The sequence below is a fragment of the Sapajus apella genome, unplaced genomic scaffold (assembly GCF_009761245.1).
Source record: "Sapajus apella isolate SASKATOON/1434 unplaced genomic scaffold, GSC_monkey_1.0 scaffold7, whole genome shotgun sequence".
Taxonomy (NCBI): domain Eukaryota; kingdom Metazoa; phylum Chordata; class Mammalia; order Primates; family Cebidae; genus Sapajus; species Sapajus apella.
The window spans coordinates 38106638-38122223 of record NW_022436947.1 but is presented as its reverse complement, the minus strand read 5'-3'; the positions used below and the strand labels follow the sequence as shown (position 1 = coordinate 38122223).

General features: G+C 38.3%; 1 protein-coding gene across 11 annotated transcripts in view; it reads left to right on the top strand.

Annotated features, from left to right (window-relative positions):
- The window catches only part of GSAP (gamma-secretase activating protein), a 103864-nt gene that overhangs the window by 57450 nt on the left and 30828 nt on the right, over positions 1-15586 (top strand). For 7 of the 11 annotated variants that reach the window (XR_004268368.1, XM_032276404.1, XM_032276399.1 and 4 more), the window contains 7 exons: positions 2688-2765; positions 4400-4477; positions 9239-9331; positions 9449-9666; positions 11206-11329; positions 11866-11948; positions 15267-15320. Coding sequence is in view for 10 of the 11 variants with exons in the window: in XM_032276404.1 (XP_032132295.1) it covers positions 2688-2765; positions 4400-4477; positions 9239-9331; positions 9449-9666; positions 11206-11329; positions 11866-11948; positions 15267-15320 (728 nt within the window). In the remaining variant the exon portion in view is untranslated. The remainder of the gene's footprint in view (positions 1-2687; positions 2766-4399; positions 4478-9238; positions 9332-9448; positions 9667-11205; positions 11330-11865; positions 11949-15266; positions 15321-15586) is intronic. The other 4 variants (XM_032276406.1, XM_032276405.1, XM_032276400.1 and 1 more) reach the window with 2 other exon arrangements.

The following is a 15586-nucleotide window of genomic DNA, read 5'->3' as shown; positions in this document are numbered from 1 at the left end:
TTCCTGGATGATGAAAGTATCTGTAAAAATAAACCCCTGTGGGCCAGGTGCAGTGGCTCATGCCTGTTATCCCAGCACTTTGGGAGGCCAAGGCAAGTGGATCACCTGAGGTCTGGAGTTTGTGACCAGCCTGGTCAACATGGTGAAACCCCATCTCTACTAAAAATACAAAATTAGCTGGGCATGGTGGCACATGCCTGTAGTCCCAGCTTACTTGGGAGGCTGAGGCACGAGAATCACTTGAACCTGGGAGGCAAAGGTTGCAGTGAGCTGAGATGCCGCTACTGCACTCCAGACTGGGGACAGAGCAAGACGCTGTCAAATAAATAAATAAATAAATATAAATAAATATGTAAACCCCTGTGATAATGAGTTTATCCATATAGCAAACCTTCACATGTACCCCTGAACCTAAAATTTAAAAAAATCCTGTAATACCAGCTTTTGGGGAGGCCAAAGTATGAAGATCACTTGAGCCCAGGAATTCAAGACCACCCTGGGCAACACAGTGAGACTCTATCTCTAAAAAAATAAAAAGTTAGCCAGGCAGGGTGATGCATGACTGTGGCCCCAGCTATTTGGAAGGCTGAGATGGGAGGAATGCTTGAGCCTGGGACATCAAGGGTGCAGTGAGCCATATCTGCACCAGTGAATTCCAGCCTGGACAACAGAGTGAGACTCTGTCTCAAATAAATGAATAGTATGTCAGTCATATTATCTACATTTTGAGTGCTCAGTAACTGCATGTGGCTAGTTGCCACCATATGGGACTTTACCAGGTATAGAACATTTCCATTGTCAAAGTTCTTTTGGATAGCTTCAGAGAGCCTGTGTACCTACCATTTCACCTTGCTGTGTCTTTTTTTCCCTTTGGAATTGGGTGGGGCAACTAAGCATAACCTGACAATTTGGAAATACTTGCTTATAAGTTCTGGATATGGTTCTTAGAATATATAATTAGGTACATTTATTCTACATCTCACTGTTTTCAAAATGAGAAAAAACAACTTTTATTCTCTAAAGGGTGGTGTGCAGATAATTTCCTAGAATGGAGCTTATGATCTATGTTGTTGTCATGTTCATTTCCCAGGATAAAATCCTAAAAGAATTAGTGGGTGAATAAGTGTGAATATATTTAACCCTCTGTGAAATTAGTCCACTTAATCACTACTATTTGAGAATTGTGTAAGAAGAACATGTTCCCTTGACAGTATTATTTTAAAAACTACTTCTAAAGGAAAATTACAGTGCTTTGTTTTAACTTTTATTTATTACTAGAGAGTCTAAAGTCTGTCTTTTTAAAAAAACAATTCATATTCCTTGTGATTATAGTTCATAACAGAATGGATAAACCAGTAGTTTTTTGCAGATAATGTTTACTGTATGAAAGCAGTCCAAGTGGTATATGAGACTTTTGTAACTCTTACTGTTTGGTTTGTGGTTTACTGATATATTACTTTTATTCGCAATGAGCCAGCTGTAATTGTAAAGAAAAGTTGTTATTGTGTGCTCAGTAACCATAAGAGTCATTTTACATCGAATAGAATTGTTACCATGTTATCTGATGAAGTTATTCTTTTCTGCTGTTTTGTGTTTAGGGTATTGCAATACAATGTTCTGACTGCAATATATTGCAGTGTTAAATGTCATTAAAAATAGTCACAACTGATAAGTATTACAACAGAATGCTTATAAATGTCCTTAAATAGCCCTCTTAGGGGAAATTGACTTCTTTTTTTCTACCATGATTCTTTGATAAAGAAACTAATGGAGTAAAGTAGAGGAAATGTTGAAATCCCCTGAAGTATAGTGGCAATTGAATTCACACAGCTAGTTAACATTAGCTCTGGGACTAGAACTCAGGTTTCCTGACTCCTTGTCAAGTTACTTTCTACCTGGCAATCTCCTATTTCAGTTAATCACATAAATGCATTAGAATAGACAATATCTGTTTAAGCATAATGTCCCTCATTTATATGTAGATCACTGATGGACATTAGTCTATCCATACAGCAGCAGCTGCTAGAGATAATGTACAGTTTCACTCAATGAGAGAGGTAGGAAAGGCTGAGGGTGTTCTGGAGTGATGGGGTAAGTGAAGGGGGTCAAGACTCACCTGGAAAGGCCACTCTATGCCAAGAGCTCTCCTTTGGCCTGGGGCCAGTGCCTTCAGTGACTCAATTATGGATGGATACGGACTCACCACATTTGTTCTCACTGACCCATAATATAGATCATACTTTGCCTTTCAATCAAGCTAAACTAGAGACTGGAAACTTTCTGTGAAGAGAACACATTTTTGATACACTGGTGTTCGTAGCTGTTAGTAATAATTTGAAAGTGACAAGCTAGATAAGACAGCACGATACACGCATACTGGGAGAATCTCATGAAGCTTTGGAAACTGTCTAGAATCCTATGATTTCATATATGCAGGAGTGTATCTCTGTTAATTTTCCTATCCTTCAATAGCCTGCCACAATACGTTGCTTATAGTGTGCACTAAAGAATTACTGCTTTGAAATTTCTTAGCAACTTGTTAATAGACCACTTCTAGGATTTGGGAATAATCTATGAGGTAGGATGAAGCAGGACATCTAAAGGAAGAGAAGTAAGGCTAAGTGGTTTAGGAAACTATTTGTGACATAGATTCTGTTAAACTCTACTAAATACCTTCTTTCTTCTAGGAAGTTTGTGTGTATGTTACAGCCCGAAGTGTGCTGCTTGGGAACAAATCACGTATTCAGTGTTTTACATTCACAAAGGTACTTTTCATGTCTTCTTTGTTACTTTACATAATAACTTTTTCCAAATAGCAAGTTAGATAGCTCTTAACAGTGATGTTATTAGTAATTTTTTGGTTTTGTCACCCAGGCTGGAATGTGGTGGCATGAACACTGCTCACTGCACCTTGATTGGTTTCAGGTGATCCTCCCTCCTCAGCCCATGAAGTAGCTGGGACTGCGGGCATGTACCATCATGCCTAGCTAATTTTTGTACTTTTTGTAGAAATGGGGTTTCACCATGTTTCCCAGGCTTGCCTTGAACTTCTGAGCTCAAGTGATCCACACGCCTCAGCTTCCCAAAGTGTGGTGATTACAGGCATGAGCCACCATGCCCAGCTGAGAGTATTATTACCTTGTAATTCAATTTTTATCAGTTCATTCTATACCTGTATACTTATAGGATACATGTTTCCAAAAGAAAGTCACCAATGGTGGATATCAAGTTAGCTAGTTATTTTTATATATCATATGTTTTTATCCTGGCCTGTATCTTTTTCTAGGCTTGTGGACCAATCCTAAGGGAGGTATTTACCAAAAGTGTGCTTTCTTTTTAGTTATTGCTTATTGGAAAATAGCTATAGATTTAACTTACAGAGTTACATATGGTTTTAGTTAAAGGCGTCCATGATATCAGACCTCAACAGGTTTTAGATCTAAGATACATTTATTCCATTTCACACATCTATAGCCCAAGATACTGATAAACAGTCTGCGGAGCAGCAGTCAAATGCCTAATATCTCCTGATTCTGTAGTTGATCACAGTGTGCCCTGTAGTAGTTTTAGTTTGAACAATGCTAAGGAGTAGTTGTTTTGTTTGTTTAGTTACTTAAAGTGAGTGTGTGTGTAGTACATACTGTGGGTGTATTTAAATATTTTTAAGATGAAAAATTTTTAATAAAATGCCAAGCCATATCAGAGCTGCTTACTCTATAGATGGACCTAATATTGTCTCCCAAGGTTAGAGATCAATGTAAAAAAGTTTTAAATTAACTTTAGAACTAACATATATACTACTCATACTTAAATTGTCTAAGTTTGAGGTTTTTGTGGAAAATTTTCACACATTTTTCTAATGATTAATCTAGTGATCAAAACCAGTAAATAAAATAATACTTTTCTGAAGAGTAAGAGTTAGAAAAGTAGAGAGGAAAGCCCAATACACTGAGGTTATTAGCTCGACTAATTCCCTTCCTACCTAAAAGTGGGATTTGTAAATAATTTGGCGAAGCCTCAGAGGGTCTTAATGACTGCATGTGTGTGACAGTGAGCCTTGAGGAATTATGGCCAATGAGCCATCTGGTCATCTCTTTCTCTTGGATCCTTCAGTAAATTCCTTCAGATCCTCTGCTCCCTGAACAATTCACTCGTCATGGTCTAAGATTATAATAAGCCCAGAACAACTACTGGAGTGTGACTGTGACTGCACTCAGATGATCTGCCTTCAATGCTGGTTTTTGGAGAATGAGGAGAACCATGAAATCTAGAAGTCAGAAGATGCCTGCTTACCAGTTTCATGGTCACTGAAATTTATAGAGTGTTACATAATCACTGCCTTGGGTGGAGTTCCAGTTCTTGGTTTAGCATTCTCTGGCTTCATGTTCTCTCTTTGCAGGACATAGCAAGACCTTCACCACTTCTCTCAAGAATGTTGACTCACACATGACAAAGGGCATTACTTTTCTCAACCTTGGTGAGTGATGGAGAGATCACACCCCCTGCTCTGAACCCTTCTTCCTGGGCATGGTATACCTTAGCCTTACATGCTATCCCATTTGTCATGCCTCTTTGAGACTTGGATTGTGATGACAATCAATGACCCACTTGAAGTCTTACTAGAGAAGATTTTCTCTGGAACACACCCCTCCCTCTGAGCTCCTTAGTCTTTGGCTTGAAAGGATTGGGGGAGGTGTCCTCCCTTTTCAGAGAACCTAGGCTGTGAGCTTTCTTATGTTTTTGGTAGTAGTCTAAAAAGTCACTTGTTAGCATAAAAATGACTTGTATGAGATATTACTGAGTAGCCCATAAGAATATATCATGTTGTCCCTTGATTATAGAAAATACAGGGGCCTCTGGGAAATTGTCTATTTCTTGCTGCTAATCTTGAAAAGCTTCCAAATTCCATTAATGATTTATGGATCAGCTTGAGTGAGTTGTTTTCATTCAGCAAATATGGCGAAGGGAACCTGAGGATAATGAAGAAAATAAAGAAACGGTTTTTTGTATCTCCCTCCTGAAAGCTGCTTTTCCATGCCAGTTGGGATGTGGGGCACAAACAGTTTAGCTCAAGACTAAGTAACTGTTTACTTGCTTGCATATGGAACATGGTATATGGAACATTTCCTTTAAAAAAGGAGCTTTGGGTTGAGAGCACATAACTCTTTTATATCTTTTTCCATCCCTATTCCATAGTCCATCCACTGTCACGACCCAGGTTTGGGAGAGTACAATGTGAGGAAACTGAGCAAAGTGGTTTTTATTTTGAATGATACTATTGATGACGTTGGATACTTATGCTGAGTGGGCTAGTAATGGGCAAATTTTAACATGATCTCTGAATCTGTGGGAAATTGCCTTAGGGAAGCCTGGTTCCACTGCTTCCTGTGATAAGAGAGATAAATACTATAGAAGGTTTCCTGGGTCTGGGACTTGATTCTTATCAGCAATGCTTTATCAACATCCCATCTCAAGAGTGATATGGGAAACTTTCCACTAAGAAAACAGTGTTTTGTGAGGGCAAAGGTATCCTTCCTTTTTTTGCCCCTGGGAATGACTTGCAAAGGCAGGAAAGATTTAATCTGTGGTCTTCAGCTTGTGGAGAGGCCAGCAATACAAGCTTTGTAAAAATAGGCTGTCTTACATACGTTGTCTTTCCTTCTTAAGCATATTTTATAGGCACAAAATCATACCCCGGTTTAAAGCTGTTCTACAGGTAGTTTTTATGATAACAGTATTGCTTTTTGAGTAATATATTTTTTGATATTAATTGCATGCAATTTCCGTAGACTGTCATCCTATTAAAATGGGCTTATATTGATTAAAATATTAAAGAAAAATTTTTTGAATTTTTTCATGAACCCCAAGCACTTTGATTAAAAGATATATTTATAAATAAGCTACTATTTATTTAATGAATACTATATGTTAAGTATATTTTACTTGTTATTTTGCTCCCTACAGCAATTCTGATGGATAATGATACGGAGGCTCAGGATGAGCTGTGTGCTCAGGCGTATTTCAGTGTCTTTTATCAGGGACACTAGATTATTAATATTTTCTTTAAACATTTTGTTATTTTGTTTTCTTAGCATTTTATTTCAACTAAAACTTCATCAAGTATTTTGTTTAGAGGTGTTGTTTTAGTATTTTTCTCTAAAGCAGTCCAGAATAAACTGAGAGAAAATGAAGTGAAATGATCCTGTAAGTCACCCAAATGGTATGCAACATAACTGCCCAAACTAGAAAAGATAATTGGTGGTGTCAGTGGTACAATCCTAGAGTATGTAATTTAAAAATATTTATTCATAGAATTTGATTTTTATCTAATAGCATTTTTTGATTCAGTAGTCTTATATTTTTAAAATATAAAGCTTTAGTCTAAATGTTTTAAAATATTAAAGTTTTAACTAAATATGGGTGACTAAAGTATTTTCTTGAAATTATAAGAATTAAAATATCCATTTTACATGTGTATGACTGTACCTATAGCCTCTGCTTATGTGTAGTACCTTTTCTTCTCCATATAAGATCTTTATTAGAAAAGTCAACAAATAAAATATAACAAATTTCTACAGAGTTCTTTCATCAAATCTTCCTAGCAAACTTGTTTGTTTGTTTGAGACAGGATCTTTCTCTGTCGCCCAGGCTGGAGGCAGTGGTATAATCTTGGCTTACTGCAACCTCTGCCTCCTGGGATGAAACCATCCCCCACCTCAGTCTCTGAGTAGCTGGGATTATAGGCACATGCCACCATGCCCTACTAATTTCTTGTGATTTTCATGGAGATGGGGTTTTGCCATGTTGGCCAGGCTGGTCCCGAACTCCTGATGTCAGGTGATCTACCTGCCTCAGTCTCCCAAAGTGCTAGGATTACAGGCATGAGCCACCGCACACAGTCAATAAGCAATACTCCACCTTATTTTGTTTTTAAGTGACACATAGTAATTGTATATATTTATGGAGTAAAATATGGTGTTTTGATACCTATATACATTGTGGAATGATCAAATCTGGTTAGTTTGCATATCCTTTATTAGTTTATTATTGCTGCTGTGACAAATTACTGCAAACTTGGAGCTTCAAACATCGCAAATGTCCTCTTACAGTTCTGTAAAGTCGGAAGTTTGAAATGAGTCTTGAAAGGGCTAAACCAAAGTGTGGGCAGGACTGGTGCCTTCTGGAGGCTCCAGGGAAGAATTTGTTCCCTGCGTCCTCCCTCCAGCCTCTAGAGCAAGCTTGTCCAACCTGTGGTCTGTGAGCTGCATATGGCCCAGGATGGCTTTGAATGTGGCCCAACACAAATCTGTAAACTTGTTTTAGAACAATTTTTTTTAAGCGAATCAACTGTCAGTAGTGTATTTTATGTGTGACCTAAGACAATTCTTCTTCTTCCTCTTGTGGCTCAGAGAAGCCAAAAGGGTGGACATCCCTGACTAGAGGCTAGTATTTCTTGGCTTGTGGCCACTTCATTCCAACTACTGTCCTCATTGCACGGTCGTCTTCTCTTCTCTAGACAAATCTCTCTCTCATAAGGACTTTCGTGCCTACCTGGGTCTGCCTGGGTATTTCAGAATAGTCTCCCCATCTCAAGATCCTAGTCACATCTGCAAGGTCTCTCTTACTGTGTTCACAAGCTCTGGGGATTAGCCCATGAATATCTTTAGGCACCATCATTCAGCTTGCCACAGATACTATTGACCCTTTTGGTGAGACAATAATTCCCTGCTCATTGAGGGACTGAACATCCATCCCTGGAGCCCACTCACCAAATGCCAAATAGGAATCTCCCCATTCCTCGCTTAATGATGTGACTGCCCAAATCACTGTCATATATTTCCAAATGCCACCTTGCCAGGGACATAGTGCCATCCTAATTAACTGGTTAAGTGGTACCGTGAGGCGTTAACTAGGTTATCTGATACTGACACCCTTTCCATGTCCCACCATATTGTTGTTTGTGTTTTTCTAGTAAAATGTTGCCATAATAAGATGATTGCAACCATTTGGGCTAAGCACTTTAGCATCATTTAATCCACGTTGACTGAAAGGACACTTGTAAGTCAACTGGTTTGAGTTTTATATCCTCTTCTTTCCACAGAACGCCTTCTATGCAAATGATTAGCATGTGTTCTTTTACTTCTTAGGAAAAGGAGTCTAGCTGGCTCACTTATAATCTAAATGTCTCATCTATATAAAATTACTACTGTGTGAATTTCTGTTTTTTAAGATCCTAGAAAAAGTATTGGCAAGGGATAACTTCTATCCTTCCATTCTCCAGAAACCTATTTTTTATACCTTGTCTCTGAGTGCAAATGTTCTTGTTACAAAAATATCTAGTGCAGGGACTGAAGGTGTGAATTCTAGTCAGCTTGATATGCAAGGAAATAAATTAGTGATTCACCAAGTGTCAGTGTGTCTATAGAGATTGATCTGATGAATATCGATTTAAAGGTTCTCTAAACAAAATGCTCCTGCTACTGATGACGATGATGATCAGTGGATGAACATGGGCAACCAAATTTTAGAGCTTCTCCAAACTGGCAGAAATTATGAAGAAAATTCCCAATATAAGCTCTTTCCAGCTTATCAGATTAAGGAGTAATTCGTGTTTCTTGATGTTTTTTATTCTAGTTTGCTCTGAGATCATTTAGATTCACATAAAGCCACAAATCACTTAGAAACAAAACTGCATTTATAAATTAAGATAACCATAGGTAAATATCTGAAGAAAATTAACCATAGATAGGAATAAATGAGGCTTGGCTAGTAAGAGAAATGTGGCTCGTCATGGTGGCTTATGCCTGCAGTCCCAGCACTTTGGGAGGCCGAGGCAGGAGGATTGCTTGAGCCCAGGAGTTCAAGACCAGCCTGGGCAACATGGTGAGACTCCAGCTCTATAAAAAGAAAATATATTAGTGGGGTGTTGTGGGTGCATGCCTGTAGTTCCAGCTATTTGAGAGGCTGAGGTGGAGAGGATCACTTGAGCCCAGGAGTTTGAGGCTACAGTGAACTGAGATCACTCCACTGCACTCCAGCCTGGGTGACAGAGTGGGACCCCTGTCTCGAAAAGAAAGAAAAGGAAAAAAAAGAAATGGACTTTCATTAGATAACTTGTTATTACACTGGTAAAACTTTTGTCTTTTGAGATACTCAGAGAAAAGTAGAGATAGAGTGATGTTCTGTACCTGTGCAGCTCTTACCACATGTAGATGACTTAAATCTTTCTCTTCTATAGACTATTATGTGGCTGTTTACTTACCTGGTCATTTCTTCCACCTACTTAATGTTCAACATTCAGACCTGATCTGCCACAATCTCTTTCTGACAGGTATGGCTGTAGTTTTTCTCTTGTAGAGGTGGCCTATTTGAGTTTGTTTTGACATTAATATCTATGTTTGGGTGAAAGGAGTTTATTTGCTGATCTACTTCTTTTTTTCTTTGCCAGGAAATAATGAAATGATTGATATGCTACCTCACAGCCCTTTACAGTCACTGTCAGGGTCCCTGGTACTGGATTGTTGTTCTGGAAAGCTGTATAGAGCAATGCTCAGCCAGTCGTCTTTATTACGGCTCCTGCAGAACACCCGCTTAGACTGTGAGAAGATGGCCACATTGCACTGTGCGCTCTCCTGTGGTCAAGGCGCGCAGTTCCTGGAAGGCCAGGTGAGAAGATAGTTCATGTTTCAAAATGGGCAGATAGACAACACTGAACATACTTATTTTGTGGTTGAAAATGGTCAGGAGTTATTTTTATTTAGTGACAATTGAAGTGTATGGCCTTTCTGCTGACTCGAACATCGTCGCCTTTTGTGCCGCTTTGTAACAGATCCCTACCAGATCTCAGACTGAGGGTGTTTCTGTTCTTTTGGGTACTCCCTTTTCTGTATTGGTAATAAATGTTTAGCTGTATCAGTAACATTCCAATGAAGAGCTCAGTAAATAATGAGTTTCTTAAATATCTACTTTTTCTTCTGGTCTGTATTTGATCTATAATTATCAAAAGGACTAAAATCTGGTGGCAGATATTTATTATGTTTTTGATAAAGATAGCTTACATTTGTATTTCACATTAGAGTTTATTAAGTACCTCTACGCACATTCTGTGTTATTTTGTTTTACAGCTATCCTGTGAAGTCAGAGAAATTGCCTCATCAGATGTGGTTAAGATCAGTGAAAAGCTGGTTAACTACAAAAAATTAAAAAAGACATTAGTTGTTTTATTTTAACCTAAAACATAAAAATGCACATTATTCACTCAGGTTTTGACTCAAGCCTTTCTTTGGGCATCTGCTAATTGAAGTTCAGCATCTTTTTTTTTTTTTTTTTTTTTTGCATAAAAGCATTAGTAATGAGGTATCGCTAACTTCCTGTTACTTTTTAAAAATTTTTATTTCTAAGGATATAGTAATTTAAAGACCCTTACAAGGCAATCTGTATATCAGGCATTTTTTTAAAACAATCTTTTATAATTGTTTCCCCTAGACCTTGTTTTTTAGTGTTTGAGAGACATGCCTTTGAGTCTTTCCAAAGCATTCAACTTTTACTGACCCAACAATACTCTCCGCATCCACATTTTACTTGTCTATAGTAATATTGTATTAAACTACCTAATTTTGAAAATAAGTACAAAAACATAAATAGGTTTTGAATAAAACAGCTTACTGGTAGTAGCAGAAGTGCAAGTATGCACCATGGCTTGGCGTGCCTTATAATATCTGTCAGTTCTGAGATGACAAACATTCCTCTAGCAGGTGAGGATGATTATGGAGATGAGAGAGTTGATGGTATAGCAAGGGTTATCCCTCCCTCAGGAGGCAGTACTGCCATGCTCACAAAGATTAACTGGTGTGTCCCTATTTACAACGGAGGGCCCAGCTGGAAATCACGCCCAGCTCTGCTGCCTCCAAGCCTAGTGGTTTTGTTTTGCTTTTTTCTCCTGCATCCCACAGCTCTTTCCACTAGTGCTTTGGTATAACATGACCTATTCTAATAAAAGCATTAGGTCGAAGAACGTTTATTTGGATCTCCGCCAAGGACATTTATTAAAAAGATGTATAAAAAGGATCTCACTTACATACTGTTTTTCTACCCAGGATTGCATTATGTATCTTGAAGATAGTGTAGAAGTTAGTGTATTCTTAGGCAATTCCAAAATAGATATAGAATGCAAAAGATTCATGTATATTTGTACTTCTTTGGTAATGGAGGCAGAGAGCAGATTTAAATACCAACAGAGTTCTGTCTGACTTTTTAAAGATTATTCAATGGATTTCTGAGAATGTCTCTGCCTGCCATTCATTTGACCTCATTCAGGAATTTATAATTGGTAAGTGTTGCTGATGTTGCACCTTAAGTTGAATAGTTGACCTTTTTGCTTGAGGGAAAGCAGTAAATTGATAATGAATGCCTCAACCTGTCCAAATGCTGCTTAGGAGAACATTTTTTTTTAATGCTGTTGCAGTCGGCAGCTAATTAAATTTCATTCTCTTGTGGTTTTCTAGGTAGCTATGGCTGTACAGAGATTGATGAGATACAAGATAGGATTTTGATTCTATAACCTTATTAGTGATTTATTTTTCCAGTAAGATGTGACTTTTTTAGCCCAGTTTTGTGTTGACTGGTTTTGTATGAAGTGATATAATGTCATTTGGGTAGATATAGTACTAAATTATTGTTCTCATTGTAAAAAGCAGAACCTGAACATTTTAGTCAGTAGATAAAATTTTAATGGTTACCTTTTTGAGGATGAGGGATAAGACAATGAAAACTTGGTTGGTTTGCTTGTTTTGGTTGAATTACAATGCTGACTGTCTTTGTCATATTAAACCATATCCTCCCACCCCTTTAAAAAAATCTATGCAGCTTCTTCATATTGGAGTGTATATTCAGAGATAAGTAACGTGGACAAACTATTGCCACATTCCTCAGTGCTCACCTGGAATACAGTAAGTTAACACTGTGTGTGCTATCTGCAAATAAAATCAATTCACAGTTGTGGGTTAGTTGTTGGACATCCTTCTTATAATCATCAAGGTCATGATTTCACTACTGTTTTCACTGATAAAGAACTGAGTTGGATTTTTTTTTGGCATAAAAGTAATAGCGAATCCCTGCCACTGGCCAAAAGCATTTCTATAAAAACAGTAAAACTGAAGGGGCAGGCACACAGGGTATTTATTTATTCTTTCTACTACCAGGCAGAACTAAACCTCTATTGTGGTATTTTTATTTTCTAAGTGACTAGACTGGATTGAAATATGAACTGGTTTATATATGTGAGGAATGGCTGGATCGCTGCTATTATACTTGGTAGATAACGACCTTCATGAACCCTCTTTTGAGCCCCATTAAAAATCTGTAATAACTCTATAGAGTTTCAGGATCAGTAAAAGTCAGCAATCTTAGGCACACTAACCTCATTTGACCTTTCCTTCATGTCTGTTTGGACTGCCTCCTTTTAAATGAGGACATGCTGACCTAAAACACTGCTCATTTTCTCTTGAATGTGATGCAGTAGACAGACCTTTGCTAGCCCAGCAAGTGAAAACCATGCATAGGCTGTACCTGAAAAAGTTGTGCCTCTTGTTTCTTTTTTTTTTTTTTTTTTGGGACGGAGTTTCGCTCTTGTTACCCAGGCTGGAGTGCAATGGCACGATCTCGGCTCACCGCAACCTCCGCCTCCTGGGTTCAGGCAATTCTCCTGCCTTAGCCTCCTGAGTAGCTGGGATTACAGGCACGCGCCACCATGCCCAGCTAATTTTTTTTTTGTATTTTTAGTAGAGACGGGGTTTCACCGTGTTGACCAGGATGGTCTCGATCTCTTGACCTCGTGATCCACCCGCCTCGGCCTCCCAAAGTGCTGGGATTACAGGCTTGAGCCACCGCGCCCGGCCGTGCCTCTTGTTTCTTACTTAGATACTAGAACTACATGCTTGCTTTTGAGGCAGAAGTTTATATCAAAAAGGTATTTAGAAAAATAAATTGAATTTAAATAACACAATCATAGGAAACTATGTACTAGGATAAATGATGGCTCTTTTTTATGTTTAGACTCTGTCTAAGTATAGCCTTTAAAAAAGATGTATCAAATGTGTTTGATTAATTTCTAAATTTTTGGTATGCACAGTGGCAGTGCTTTCCTAAAGGCCCTTTTTTTGTTTTTTACTGTCATGGTTATTAGATTTTTATGCCTCATCTTAGAATTCTAAGGGAAAGGATTGAGCTTGTTTCCTCTCTAGGCACCCCCATTTTTCTTTCGGAGCACATGAGAATAGACATGCAGGCCCTGTGGTCATGGCAGAAAGTCTGCAGGTTACACCACCCTGGAGTCAGGAAATGCATATCTCCGCTCCCTCCCCTACCAACCCCCTGCTGTTATGTCCTGTGTTCAAAGTGTCCAGGAGGCACCTGGGACCACTAGTTCCCAGGGTGTGTTAAAAGATTGAGCCACATGTTAATTGGATGTGATATGAGAATATCACCCTGAGGGCAATGCTTCCCTTTTGCACTTCTCAAGATTCTGCAGGGCGGAGCAGCTGTCATGAACAGGCACAGGGTGACATTAGGAGGTCCCACAGGAAGTGTGACATAAACCTGCGGTTATAACCTCCCTGTACTGAACTAATCTTGAGGTTTGCCATGTTGCTTTAAACTTCTTGTAGTGGTTGGACTAGGTTACCTTAAAGGTCTCTTCTAATCTTGAAAATCTGAGTCTATCCTTATCAGCTATGATATAATTTATTTTTCTCTTAATCTAATCTGCAAATGTTCTTAATGCTACAGCCTTAATAAAAAGTTGCCACAGGAGGAAACATGGATTTCACACTTTTGTAGGAGACAACTGGATTTTTTAAGATAATAGAAAATATGATGCCCTTACACATAGATAATCCTGAATTATGTTTTGCAAACAACTATACTACCGCATTTAAAATGCTATTTATAACCTAAAACCATAATAAATTTTAATTTTTTTTGAGGTATCCTCTGTAATGATAAATGAAGCTCACAATAGATTCATATCAAGGCTTTCTACTGTCACAATGAAGAACTCAGTTGTTTGCATGTTCTGAACATTTTTCTCTATGATACCCATTTTCACAGGAATATTCTCTATCAGTAAAATCCAGGTCATTTAAGTTCTAGAAAAATACCAATTTTTATTTCTTCATTACATCTCCTGAAATATTTTCTTATATATTACCTATTTTTTTTTTAAGGAAATGAAAACTGATTTGACCAGATGAGAAGCTAATTACATAATTAACATACAGATATAATTTTCAAAATAGTGAATAAAGGGCCATCTTGAACATTTATTCATTTATATTTTTATTAAATTTGTTTTAATGCTCACTAGTTAGCAGAATGCTATCATTTGCCCTTCCTGAAATGAATTGTTCACCTCTCAGATTTGCTATGATGATAGTGCTGCAGAAATTTTTTTTCCTTTGGAGACAGAGTCTCACTCTGTCGTCCAGGCTGGAGTGCAATGGTACAATCTCAGTTCACTGCAACCTCCGCCTCCCAGGTTCTGGTGATTTTCCTGCTTCAGCCTCCTGAGTAGCTGGAAATACAGGCACCCACCACCATGCCTGGCTAATTTTTTTGTTTTTTTAGTAGAGATGGGGTTTCACCATGTTGGCCAGGCTGGTCTTGAACTCCTGATCTAAAGTGATCTGCCAGTCTTGGCCTCCCAAAGTGCTGGTATTACAGGCATGAGCCACTGCACCTAGCCACTGCAGAAACTTTTTATGGGGAGCTCTTACCTCTGACATTACAGAGGACAATGAGGTACAGAAAAATTATCCAGTCAAGTCATGCAAGAATCCAGTTAGTCTTGGTTCCTTCTAGTGAGGTAAGGGCTAACTATAATACATTTAAGTGAAAGAAGAAGAGAGAGGAAGGATATTGATAGTGAAAGTTTTCCCCTTTATCACATTTGGTGCAAACATAATTTGCCTCATTTGTTCTTTAATAGAAATGAATAAAAGTACCCTATGGCTCTCTATTTCTTCATAATAGTCTTTTCTTTTCCTTCAGAGATCCTGTCAACTACTGTGACTTTAAAGAATATATCCCTTCCTGAGGCAAGAGATAGGCTGTATTCACTGTTATTTGTGTGCTCCAAGGTTTATTTAAAGTAGAGGTTAGAAACTGGAAACTGCCCTCAGCTTCTGTCTGTGCAGAAAACACTTCCTGAAAGCTTGAGCTAGTGGTAGTTCACACGTTAAGCAGCTGTGTGTGTGTTTTCCCCACTATAGGAAATTCCTGGAATAACTCTTGTAACAGAAGACACTGCATTGCCTCTTATGAAGGTAAGTCCCTTATAGTGAGAAACAAAAGCACAGACATGACTGAAGTATTATAGTGGTTCCAAAAGGGATTGCAAATTGGCAGGGGAGGGGAGGGGAGGGCAAGGCAGTAGGGTGGGTTTTCTGGAGACTCCTTCCTACATGGGTAAGTGATCACTGAGTATGATACTATGGCAATTCTTTTTTTTTTTTTTTTTTTTTTGAGGGGGTTTTTCGCTCTTTTTACTCAGGCTGGAGTGCAATCGTGCGATCTCGGCTCACCGCAACCT